Genomic DNA, 14,194 nt, shown 5'->3' with positions numbered 1-14,194 from the left:
CTGAATATCACTATGGTCACCTTCGAAGGGCTCCCCTTGGGAAGCTATGCACTGACGCCAGCGCCTAGTCCAACCTTCAAAGCAATTTTAGAACTTTTTTTCTGGAATGGCCATCAGAGCTGTCATATTACCCTCGATGTACTGAATGTCATCAAAATGTCTTCCTTTCAATATTTCCTTTATCTTTGGGTAAAGAAAGAAGTCATTGGGGGCCAGACCGGGTGAGTAGGGAGGGTGTTCCAATACAGTTATTTGTTTACTGGCTAAAAACTCCCTCACAGACAGTGCCGTGTGAGCTGGTGCATTGTTGTGATGCAAGAACCATGAATTGTTGGTGAAAAGTTCAATTCGTATAACTTTTCATGCAGCCTTTTCAGCACTTCCAAATAATAAACTTGGTTAACTGTCCAGTCGGTACAAATTCATAATGAATTATCCCTCTAATATCAAAAAAGTTTAGCAACATCGTTGCAACAAGTTCCCAAACTTAATTGTCAGACCTCGTATACCGATAACAAAAGATGAATAAAAGTCATGTGTATACTTTTTTTTTGGCACCCCCGGTATATATAACGGAGAAGTGTAAACTGCAGAAACACATTTGAAAGTTATAAGCCTCTAGACGATATTCAAAGCTATCAGACAGAATGAGATCACACAGGGAAGGTGTGTAAAGACCAAAGAGAAGAGGCTCCAACACTGACCACAGACCAATATTGAAAGGTCAGGGAGATAAAGAAAATCCAGCAAAGGAGAGCAAGGAGTGGCCAGCGGGCAGAAGGAAACGCAGCAGAGTGGTGTCCCAGGAATCAAGCCAGGACAGTGCTTCAAGGAGGAAGATACCCGTTTCTGCATCAAATGCTCCTGACAGGTGATAAGGAGGAATGACAACTACCTGTTGGATTTTATAACAGGGAGAATAATGGTGGCTTTAAAAAGAGCTGTTTCAGTAGATTGGCTGAAATAAAGCTTTATGGAGTAAATTCCAGAGGAAACAGTAAATGCTGCCCCTATTTCTAAAGAGAAATAAGCTGGTGGTTTGGGTCAAGAAAGGGAGTTTTTTTGTTTTGTTTTGGGTTTTATTAGGTAAGAGAAATGACAGGCGTGTTGACATGCTGGATTCTAATGAGAATGATAGAAAGGGAAATGGACGGAGCAGTGAGAAGGGACTTAGGAAAGCTACGACTGGAGGGAACGCCTTACACAGGAACACGGAGATTTCAACAGAGTCCTCCAGGGGAAGCAGACTGTACGTGTGTAAATTCTCCTGACTGCTTGAATTTCTTCAGTGAAATAGGAGGCCACATCACCAGCTGACAGTGGGGAGTGTGGGGTTTGAAGACAGGGATGTGAAACAGCCCCAGGGAAAGTGCAGTGACACACAGGGCAAAGATTATCTGGAGTTAGTGGCCGTGAATTGAAAAGAGTAACAGTCTTCCTTCTCTCCTTGTACCCCACTCCGTTGGAGTAGGTGGGGGGATGGATTTCATCAGGGTTGCTCAGGTAGGTGTGTAAGATGGGGAGGGGAGGGCAGCACAATGTATTTACGAGTATGTGCGAAGGAAAAAACAGTATATGCAGAGGAGTAATTATAGCAACAGGTTAGAGATTAGCTGGGTGATTCACTGAGTTTCAAGAACCGTGCCACCATTTTAGATTACTCTGATCAACAGAAACATTTAGAGTATCCAATTTGCTATCCTGCTGGAACTGGTAATTTCTTACATTTTATAATTCATTCATGTGGCATACTTTACCCAATACATTAAAATATTATATACATTACATGTTTATTATAGATAATTTAGAAGATGCAGATAAGGCAAAAAAAAAAAGGAAAGCTTCAATAGTACAGCTAACATTCTTGCTAATTTTTACCATGTGTGTACTTTATTTATAAATTTAGGGTATTTCCACACTTTAGGGTAATTTACCTTTACTGTTAAACAACTCTGTGAATATGTTATTTTAAAAGTTCTATATTTTCATTTTATATATTTACTGCTGTATGGTAAGAAGCCCCATGGGTTCAAATTCCTGCTCCTGATTTTTAGTTGCTCATGGAACAACATGTTTTTTCACTCTCATATGTACCAGTGGAGTTCATAGTTATTACACATGTGGGTGGCAAGCCTCTGACTATTTCACAAGTCTTCTAATGTAGACATGCCTGAGCATTTACTTAGGAAAAACACAGTATTTTATAAACTACTTTCTGTCCTTCCTATTACATTTAAAGCATTATACTGACGCTTCAAATTTTGTATATAAAAGGTAACTCATATTATGTATGAATTTTATTTCAAAAAAAATTAGGAAGCATGTTACTTATGTATGTTGATAAGATTTCAAGGGAGCAGTTAGTTGTCCCGAGGATAAGGAAATATGAAGAAACTTAGTGGCTATAGTGTAGGAATGCTAGCTTGTCCCTTCAGCAACCCTCATGAATGTATGAGAGAGATGGATCCCACAGATAATCATGTCCCATACTACTTTTAAAAAATCCCAACGTTCATGTGATACAGAATTGCACACCTGAAATCTATGTAATTTTACTAACAATTGTCACCCCAATAAATTTAAAAAATAAAATTAAAAAAAAATCCCAACGTTCATTTAGATTTAAAAACGAAACAATAAGAAATGCTACTTAGTCTGAGCCTAGAACCCAATTCCATTTTGCATATAAGAACAAAGTATTCTTAAAATAATTTTATTACATATTGAATTTTCCAGGAATAAAACTATCCTGTATATTGAGGGAAGACTGTACTTTGTTTCTTTCAGTCTCTGACCAAGAGCTGCTCAATCTTAAAAGATGTCACCACTGACAACCCTGCTTACGACATATGAGTTGCTAATATGACACTCCTGTATGAGTCTCATTTTGTAGCTGTCAAGTTCACAGTCATCCCACATACTCGTATAAATGTAATCATCTATTCATAAGTCTTCTAATGCAGTCATGCTGAGCATTTACTTAAATATTCAATATTTTACTATATGCTACTTTCCTTTCACTTTTCCATATACAGTTTGTGCATCATTCTGACTTGTTTGAAATTTTGTGTAGGTAACATATTATCTATGAATTTTATTTCAAAAGAATAAAGGAGGCATTAGAAAAGTTTCATTATAAAATGGGAATGTACTGTCTGTATGTTGTAAATTATCTTTTATATTACATGTTTATATAGTTTTAAACTATATAAGGGATGTCAAGTTAACAACTAGGAAATACCAAGAGAGCATCAATTTCAGCAGTATGGCAGATTAGATACTCTAAGTGTCTACTGATTTAAAAATCTAAAATATTGAATAAAATGCCTTTTTAAATGGATCACAGACTTGGTTTGAATGTGAATGAAACAAGAAACATACAGAAAGTAAACCAAGAACATGGAAAGTAAGAGCAGTAGAAGCTGCCTTTTACTATGGATTGTAACTTTCCATTCAATGACTACACAGGGAGAGGGAAAAGGGGACATAACACAGGTTTTACCAAAGGGGAATAAAACCTAAGATAATACCTCTCACATAAATCAGGGACTAAGAAGGGCTATACCAATCATTTAAGAGCATGAAAACCCTCTAAAGAGACAAGAGAAATACTTGTCTTAAACTTAATACTCAGAAGTAGGAGGAATTAAAAAATGCTCCTATGAGAATTAGCAACCACAGGCTAACCACCACCGGGCTTTCTGGTCAACATTAACACTTACTGGTGTGGTCTGCTAAACCTCACAGAGAAAATTCCATTTCAAATGGCCCCCGAGGCATGAGCCCCTGAATCCGCCAATCACTCTTATCATCACGGTGGGACGACAAAACATTATGTTTATCTTGAAGGAATACACTCATAGTGTCCCTTATGGAGGACTCGAACCATGGCAGTCAGTAATGATGTGCAACGAGACACCCAAACGCAGTGGCTTAAAGCCACCAGCATGTGTGATGCCCACAGGTTTTGTGGGTGAGGAATTTGGACAGAGTACAAATGGCAAGGCTTGTCTTCATGACATCTCTGCAGCCTCCGCTTCTATGGAAGGCAGCCGACAGTCGCCGGAAAAGCTGGCGCTACAACCATTTAGAGCCTTCTTCACTCAAAGGGAGGGCCACAGACCCCTCCTTTCAACAGGCGCAATGCCCTAAATGTTGGGGCATGATTTACCACAACCACAAACAAAAATGTTAACCTTCAAGCCTTCAGAACTAACTTGCAATTTATAGGAAACAGAGGGACTAGTGAACAAGTTAAGCCACATCAGGAGAAAACAATCGGCCAGAGCCATTTCACAGGACAAATGACTCAGTTTTTAAACATGCCAAACGCAAGAATGGGAATGGGAGGAAGAGAGAACCACTCTAGATAAAACAAACCAAATCACTGTATTAACCTTTTTTGAATTCTGCTTGAAACAAACTCATTATAAAGCCTTTCTAGGGACAACTAGGGATATCTGAATATGACTAGGTTAGTAAATGGAAATAATTATGGTGGCACGTGATTGCTCATTACATCATTCCATTTATCAGCATATTAAGAATTTTTTAATACTAAAACTTTACAAAATAAAACACAAAGTACAGTTCCAGATGACTAGTGCCCATGGGCAATATGGCAAAAGCATATAACAATTATTCTGAGGAATCAGAACATAAACCCAGGCCTCAATAAAACTATCTTCAAAAAAACAAAGAAAAAAGAGAAATGAGAAAATCCTTAGCACTAAAAGAGAACATAAATAATGCATATCAAAATTTGAGAAATTCAGCTAAAGCAGTAATTAAAAGGAAAATTTTTAGTCTTATAGTTGACTTCATCAGACAAAAACTTTCAAATAAGCTAAGCATTCAATCACTTGATTGAAAATAATTTTTAAAAAAGAACAGCAAAATGAACATCAGTAAAACAGAAAGCAAGACACAATCAAAGTATGAATAAAACTGAATTAAACTTAAGAAAAAAAACATGGTAGAGAGGACAACAATCAAAGTTGCTTTGGAAAGGTGAATCACTGGGCAAGGTTAATCAAGAATAAAAGAAAAAAGAAAAAAACACCATGAATTAAAATGCCTTACCTCCGGATATTATAGAAATTAAAGTAATAGAGACTACTAAGAACTTTATGTTAATAAACTTGAAAACCCGAAAGAAATGGATAAACTCCTAATCTATAAGGATATATAAGCAAAACACCAACTCAAGAAAAAATTGATTACATTAATATGCCTATACTCACAAAAAAATAATAAGATCAAAATTCGAAAATCAGGAATGGGACAAAAGCTAAACATCAAGGGACAAAAGCTAAACATCAAGGGCTACACAATCTTTCATGGCTTTACAGACACTTCTACCAAATATTTAAAAAATATGTAATTCCAAACTTTAACATAAACTATTCCAGTAAATTTAAAAAGGGATTAGTCTCCAATTCATTTTATAAAACTCCGTAATACAAATACCAAAACCTCATAGGATAATTACAGTTCAATCTCATTTGTGAACACTGATTCAAGAAACCTAAATCAATGTCAGCAAATTGAACTCAGAGATGTACAAAAAGGTAATACATATCATGAGCCAGGTTTATACCAGAATGCATGTTTGGTTTAAAAATCAAACATACATCATTTACCCAATAACAGATTGTAAGAGAAAAACAAAGTGATCATCTCAACAGGTATAAAAAAACACAAGATAAAATTCAGCATCAATTCATGATAAAAGCTCTTAGCAAACTAGGGAAAAGAAAGGCAACACCCTTGCCCAACAGTGGACAGCCACAAAAAAAGGGGGAGGGGGTAAACATTATAATTAATGATGAAATGCTGAAAGCCTTCTTTTAAATCAGATAGAATACAAGCATGGACAGTTCTTTTAAACAGTACCCTGGAGAAGCTAGTCTGTAGAAAGGCAAAAAAGGGAAGAGAGTGATTTTTTAAAGCAATTTTTTTTAACTGAGAAAACTTAAAAGAATCTACAAAGGACAGAGTTAATAGAATTAACAAGAACTTAACCGGTCACTAGCTAAAAATATTAACATACAAAGTTCATTTGTATACACCAATAGCAATGAGAAAATATCATTTTAAAAGCAATTTATACAGCAAATATATAAGGTATATAGCAATAATTCTAACAAAAAAAGTACAACAGCTCTTTTTAAAGAATGTTATGAAAGAAATTAAAAACTACCTAAACAAACGAAGAAACAGAGAGACGTCATTCAGGAAGAAGAACGATGGATGGTGGAATGGGAATGTGGGGAAAAAAAGGAAACCGGCCATGAGAACAAGCCGACGGACGCATCCTCGCAACACACAGCCAGTGCTGAAAGCAGAGTTGGACTAAGTCACTTTTTGACAACAAAACGAGTAATCATCTACCTCTCCTGTCTTTCTCTAAATGGCAGATGCTTCTCTCCCAATGACAACTGGTCCCACTTCGATCCTCCTGTCTCATGGATAAAAATTAAGACAGCTGATCACCAAATGCCCCAGCTTTTTGAGAGCAGCCAATCCAGGATGGAACCTCCTTTTTCCTAATCCCTCTTAGAACCATCCAGCACTGGTCCCAACCCTAGAAACCCCACCCCCCCAGTTTCCCATGATGCGCGTGAGACCCTCAGGAGTGCATTCTCCTGGCCCGCACAGCCCAAGCTTCGTAAGTCAAACTTGTTTTACTACAAGTGTGTTCCTGGTCTGTGGTCGGTGGGCTTCCACAAGGCAAAAATTGTTCAAATGCGGAACTTCATTTTGTTCTACTGCTACTCTTATAAGTATCATCCATTTCACAGAAAAAGATATAATGAAAAACATAGATCCCATTATAACAACAGCAAAAAGGATTAAATTCGTAGGAAAAAGCGGTAAGAAATGAAAATATATGAAAAAATAAGCAAACACAAATAGGCAAGAAAACTCTGGGGGGCAAAAAAAGACTAATGAATTTAATGAAGATACACTAATCCTACCAGATACTAAAAAATTATAAAAACAGTGCTGGTGCATTAATAGGATCCATTAAAAAAAAACAAAAACAGAATAACCCTACACGCTGTACCTAAGGGAATGTAGCAACTAATAAAAATGGCATTTCCAATCAAATGGAAAAGGTAACTTAATAGTTAATTTTATATGTCACCTTGGAGTGTTTTGTGATTAAATTAACATTTAAATCAGTGACTTTAAATAGACTCTCCATAATGTAGGTTTACCTCATCCAACCAGTGAAGGCCTGAAAAGAGCAAAAAGACCAGCATCGCCAAGCAAGAGGGAATTCTCCAGCAGACTGCCTTTGGACTTCACCTTTACACCAGCTCTCCTGGTTCTCCCTTCTTCCAGCCTTTGGACTAGATCTGGAACATTGGCTCTCCCGAGGCACCAGCATGCCAGCCCACACTGTGGATTTTGGACTTGCCTGCCTCCATAGTTACATTAGCCAGTTCTTTATAATAAATCTTTTTATTCTAACCAATTAGATGTGTAAACATATACTGGATGTGTATACATATGCATATCCTATTGGTTCTGTGTCTCTGAAGAGTCCTAATGAAATAGCCTACACAAGGAATGGTACTTAAACAACCAAAGGGCCATCTAGAAAAAGACAATGAAATTGGATTATACCTCTCTCGATTGATTAGAATAAGTGAAATGTAAAAAGTGAATCTATGAAAATACTGTAACATGGGAGAGTTCCTTTGTACTTTTAAGTATGAAGGCTCATACTCCCACTGAAAATAAAATCCAAAGATCATAAAAGATTGGTAATTTTGACTACATAACTTTTTTCTTTATTTAAAAGCCTCTCTGCATGACCAAAACAAAAAATGTACCATAATTAATGTCAAAAGACAAATGACAAGATGGGGGTAAGTGGGGGGGGAGGGAGGGTACTAATTCTGATCACAAAGGTCCAGTATCCCTAATATATAAAGAGTTTTTATAAATCAATTTTTAAATGACCAACAACTCAACAAAATTTAAAAACAAAAAGACATGAGCTTACAGTCCAGAAAAAAAGGAAATGTAAACACTTTTAACCATCACTCATAACAAGATAAATGCAAATTAAAACTACATTATGAGGTTGGCAAAAATCCAGAAACTTCTTAAAACTCCGCTGTTGGTACATGTGTAAGGAAACAGGAACTCTCACACATCAATGGCGGAAGTATAAATTAGTACAACCCCTACGAGGAACAATCTGGCAATATTTACCAAAATTATAACTGCATGTACACAATGACACAGCAGTGTGACTTCTAGGAATTTATCCCACATATACGCTTGCACATTTATGAAATGGCACATATTCAAAGTTTATCATGGTGGTATTATCTAAATTGCAAATAACTAAAAATAATCTAAAAGCCCACCAAAATTTATCTGGTTAAATATATAAAAAAATGGAATGACACTATAAAAACGAATGAAGGATTGCTTTTGGAAAGATTTATAGAAAATATATTTTAGTGAGTGAGGGAGGGGGTGACAAAGAACAGAAGGGTACATATAGCAAGTTGCAGCGTGCCACCATTTGGGTAAAAATTAATTTATGGTATTTTGCCACTTTGTATAAAGAAACTCCAGAAAGACATACCATAAACTAATAAAGTGGTTATCTGGCAAAGGGTGAGGTGAGTGGTGAATTAGGAAGCACTGGGATGGGAGACTTACCTACATCCTCTTTAATTTTGAAACAATGAATGTATTGATTATTCAAAACATTACACATTTTTAAATGTTAAGGACACAAGTGAAGTATCTTAACGGAACCCTAAAATTACCTTTTGTATCCATCACATTGACAAAAGACACAAAATATTATTTGCTGATGGATTCCCTAAAATAAAATCTATGTATGCTTTGTATGCTCTGTCCAAACAAAAGGAAAGTCTGCAGGAAGGAATGTTTTGTATGTTATGAAAAACTGACTTATTACATTAAACATAGTTGAGCTTCTTTGGTTTTTAAATGTATGTGAAATAAGTATTACAAATTCTTATTAAAATTCAGCTTGATTTTGAAAATATTCTATTGCTTATTTTACTTCGTTTTGGGATAGATTTGGTGGAATTATTCTGCTTTTGTAGGTGCTAGCTCTATCTAAAATACAAGATCTTGTTTCCTAGGGAAACTTTTTAAATCAATCTGAACAAATCGTTCCAGTCAAAGCAGACCCTCTGATTAGGCAGCCTAAATGTCTCCAACTTCCACTTTTTTGTCCTATAATGCGTGTAATGAATTGAGAAAAAACTTAAGACAGTATGAAGAGTATGAAAACAAGAAAATATTCCCAACATACTTTGAGGAATATTTGGTTTTCCTCAGAATATACAAAAACAAAAATATTTACGTTAAAGAGTCATGGTTATATAGTATTTCCTGCCATATAATTTTATTGTATTCAAGTCAATAAAATAACAGTAGTATCAATCAAAGCATAAAATAGACCTAAACTAAGCCCATTAAAATGCTATTCATTAAAATATCATACCTGTAGTATGCTTTAAATATTTAAATGTGACGGATATTAAATGACTAATTGCCATGTGGTAGAAGTCATAGTGACTGCTTCATAAAGGAAGTAAATTTTGAGCTTCGTCTTAAAGGAAATGACAGGCACGCAGAATCCTTAATCAAACTGGTTTTACAATCAGATTCATTTTAGCACAGCAAAGTAAAATGAGTAATTTCTCTATTGAGTCCTTAAATTTTAAGCACATGACAAAACATTCTATGTCTACAGAGAAGTTCAATAAGGCTCTGAAGGCCCTTGAAAAGCCTATAACTTTATGTATCATAAACCCAGATACCAGTCTCTCACACTTAAAAAGAAATAAGAAAGGGGTTTTTATTTTTCCCACATTTTAGTAAAAGACTAAACCAAATAACTCTGAAATAATGTACATTCCTACCTCTATATATCCCTTTATACAATACCAAAATTTTGAAATCATATATACAAAAGACAGGATTTAACATGTTTTAACATATTTTAAGTCAAAAGTGCCCTTTAGAACACTTAATTAAAAGTTATATGGGGAAAGATTCCAATGAACCCAAGATAATATTTAAGAAATCACCAGAACTGATTAAAATTAAGTTTCATATAGTTATACAGTTTGCTTAGCATCAACTACCTCTTCAAAATGTGTAAGACGTACCTTAAAAACTAAATAGTCAATGTCACTCTCTTCCCCACACCTACCCCACATAGAAAAGAAAGGAGAAAGGAAAAGGTAAAATGGAAAGTTACATTATGATGCTATGACTGGAAGTGCTATCAAAGTTTCATCTGGATTCAAAGTAAGGGACTCTAGCGCACAACACCTTTTAATATCACTCAATGACAGTCTCTAAAACAAGATGAAACTGAATCATTTTACCAAATGCATATTTACTATTTTTGTACAAGTCATGGAAGCTGAAATATATATCCCAATTACCTCCCAGAGTTACTTAATGAGGCTAATTTAAACTAGAAACTGCTTAATATACTTAAAGTACAGGATTCCCTTTAGTATTTTAATATATTGTAATTGAAGTGATTATCTGTTTATAAGCTACTTTAAGAAGAATAACTGCCAAAGGCAACAATGTTTTGATATAGTGGCACTTACCATTAAAACAAAAACAAAAAAAGCTCAAGATAAAAATACCATGAATGTGCCAACTAGCTAAGATTAAATGATCGATAAAACCATTTTCCTGAATAAGCCTCAAAGTGACAGAGCACTTTCTTGAAAGATTCAGAACACAAATGACAAAGAACATGAAAGGACTGACATTTTCTGCTGTCACTATCCAGGAATGTAAGAAGCTATTAAACTAGTCATTCTTCCTACCCTTCAATCTCAAACATCCATCCATAAACAAACAAACATATGAACAGTTCAGATTAGGTAACAGTTTTGCATTTTCTCAAACTACTTTTTTTCTCAATGAAAACAAGATTTTTAAAATGGAACAGGAGACCACATCAAAGCCCGTCGGGCCCCTGAGGACAGAAGAGAGACGTGGGCATCAGAGGGGGCCTCACCTGCTGCGGCTGGTACCTCTGCTGGGACTGGGAGGGCAGGTACTGAGCCTGGGGCGGAAGGTGCGGCGGCTGCGGCTGCTGGTTGTAGTAAGGCTGCTGGCCCTGCTGGCAGTAACCACTCACACCTTGCTGTCCATACTGAGGGGGCATCTGTCAAAAAGTCAGGCAAAGAAAGAGAGAAAGTCAGAAAGTGCAATCCAATGAAATCAAACACGGTTTCAATTCAGCAACATGAAGAGGGTTCTTCGCTAAGCAATTGAATTCAGTATTTTTAATAATCTCGCCCTTACATAAATCGACATACTGCCTTCTATTCCTATACTATCGATGAAGTCAAAAGATAATTTGTCTTTGCTTTAAAAAATAACATTTTATCAGATATCAAATATTGATTAACTACATAAAAACCCAGTGTGTGTATATGTGTGTGGGGGGGGGGAGCTCTTAATACTGACATTGAAAAATAGTTTCTGCTAAGAAAGTCAAAGAAGCATTATGCTAATCCATTCTCATGCGACACTCACAATGAAAATGAACTCCAGCAACCCAAGTTCAATAAGGAGTATTTTGTAGAACGTTTGTAGTTTGGGTGCATGTACAGGGTGCATCTTTGTTTCAACTAAGGTCAGAACTTCCCAATTACATTTGCAGCACATACCGTAGCAGTTATATTAGCAATTCTACTGACTACTTTTGCTAAAAAGAAACTACATTGCTTTACAATCAAAAGAAAAACCTTTAGAAAATAATACTATGAATATCAAACAATATACGCATCAATATGAGTTCTTGAAGGAAGGATATGCATATGTAATACAAGGATAGTATTTTACCAGTTGATAAAACAGGTAATGATGCAAAGCGAAGTATACTGCACTGCAAAAACTAGAGATACAAATATAAATATGGCCTAAAATGAGTCTTCTGCATCTTTAATTCACATGAACCTAAAAATCCTGGAAATCATTGTGTAAAGAAAAGTACTTCTTCCTGAAGTACACCATTGATAATTTTTTTTTTTCAAACGAGAAGTCTATTGGCTTTTTTTTTCCTAATTGGGAGAGAGACCAGAAGACAAACAAGATACCAGGATGGCAAAAATCACTCGAGAGACAAGAATGGTGGAGTTAATAACACAATATGGTCTGTTTGAGAACGCCAAGAGCTTAAGCCCCGTAAGCCCACACACTTAAGAATTCAGTGATCAGACCAGATACACACTTCAAAAACAAATTCACTATAGAATACTGAATGAAGAAAAAGAGGGAATGATAAAAGGACAATATTAAATACTCTGCCTCTAAAACCAATTAGCACAGCAATTCATAACACATACAATGAAGTAAAGGGAAAAAAAGGCTAAACGTTATAAAGTTCATATTCCTTTTGACCCAACTGAGATTCTTTTCGAGATCTGTAAGCAATGATCACAAAATATTTGGCTACAATGGCCCACAAAGCCCTCTCATCATAAACCCTCAGTTAGTAGAAGAGCAGACAAGCTTGTATTGAAAATCATTTAACAGCTCAGTTGAATTCTTTGCTTATATTTATTTTACAGCTTGGTATCTCATAATGAATGTATGTCCCTGCCATGAGCCAAGCCAAAGAATTTCCATAAAATACAACTCCACATGCTAGAATACCATACACTAACTACCACAACACACATCCTTCCGTTCAACACCCATATGTTAGATTTGATATCTAATACTCTATTTCACACAAGCATCTTTGCAGTTGGATTTGAAGCAGTTAGGATAACACTTTTGCCAGTGTTAAAATGGCTGTAAAGCTCAGTCAACACAACGGCAACTCCCCTCTGAATTGCACTGTAATATGTTTACTTTCTGGTTTACAGAAACCCTTACACACAATATGGAAGTGTTGTTGGGGGTGGGAGGGCGGGGCGCGCTCTATTTCTAAGCAAAACAACAGGACATATTACAGGCGTCTACTAACACTAGAGGAGTCACCAATGTACTAGAATCTTTATCTATTTCAGCTCTGAAAAGCTTTGGGGCAGGTTGGGGTGCAGGGGAGGCAGACTCAGAGGCAGGAAGGGCGGGGAGAGTACAAGCCAATGTCCAATGGAGTCAAGCAAAATGTGCAGAACACGGCAAACCTCAGAAGGGGAGCCATCAAACACCTCTGCTTGGGGGACGTTCTTACCGTCTTCCATAATTAAAAGCCTCTTCACTGTCCTTTAGGATCCGTGCTCTATCCACTGGGTACCCACCTAACAGGCACCTCACACTGTGACTGACAACGCAGCACAACGGGCCGTTGGGGAGCCCTGGGCTCTCGTGCCCATCATCTGGTCCCCTGTCCTTAATGGGAGCCAAGTAGGACAGAGAACACTAACTCCAGTTCACCTGAAGAGTCTCGGGGCTAAAAACATAAAATCTAAACCCAAGTCCTAACGTCCTTCAGTTGTGCAAATATGGTCAATAACGATATTTGTCTTACATCTCCATCTGGACAATGGGGCTACCTTATCTGTTAATTCATATAAATATTATAACCAGCAACATACTAATCCTACTTGGAATTCTACACAGATGCTACTATTACTTATTAAACTACAAGGTGCTGTTTTAGATCTAAAATACTAATTATTTCTAAAGTTTTACCTTTAAAAACCATTAAATACAATACCTGACCTGTCTGGAATCAAAACCTAATTCTTTAATGACCAATATTGTTTTTATTTTAATCAATTTAGATGCAGGACTTTCAAAGATCTATTATATGCTTTTCTGAAATCTTAAACCAAATAATCATTATTACGAAACAGAAATCGACAGGCCCCAGAGCCCACTGCTGCAGGCTGTCTGCACACATCGGAGCACAGCTCTGTTCTGCGAGCTGTCTTCTCACATGCCATCAGGGCACTCAGCCAGTGCTCGTCACCCTGATCTCGACCCTCACTGGAATCTGCTGAGGACTCAGAAACCCACTACGTTGCTAAAATTATGAAGGCCCAGGGGACCCATCCATGAGGGAAGTGCTTGAGCTTTAATTGCCTTAAGTTTTGTGAAATCAATTTTGGCTACTGAGAGTCTTTTTGTCGATCTCTTAGCTCTCAACCATATTCAGGTTGAGATATGAATCAGGTTATCAAATAAGATAACCAGATTG

At 36.5% G+C, this 14,194-nt stretch overlaps 1 protein-coding gene across 2 annotated transcripts in view; it reads right to left on the bottom strand.

The window, feature by feature from the left end:
• ARID1B (AT-rich interaction domain 1B) overlaps window positions 1-14,194 on the bottom strand; it is a 398,528-nt gene that overhangs the window by 266,373 nt on the left and 117,961 nt on the right. For both annotated transcript variants that reach the window (XM_033096399.1, XM_033096409.1), the window contains exon 3: window positions 11,054-11,203. In XM_033096399.1, coding sequence (XP_032952290.1) covers window positions 11,054-11,203 — 150 coding nt within the window. The remainder of the gene's footprint in view (window positions 1-11,053; window positions 11,204-14,194) is intronic.

The sequence above is a fragment of the Rhinolophus ferrumequinum genome, chromosome 3 (genome assembly GCF_004115265.2).
Source record: "Rhinolophus ferrumequinum isolate MPI-CBG mRhiFer1 chromosome 3, mRhiFer1_v1.p, whole genome shotgun sequence".
NCBI lineage: Eukaryota > Metazoa > Chordata > Mammalia > Chiroptera > Rhinolophidae > Rhinolophus > Rhinolophus ferrumequinum.
This window is presented reverse-complemented; position numbering and strand designations above follow the sequence as displayed.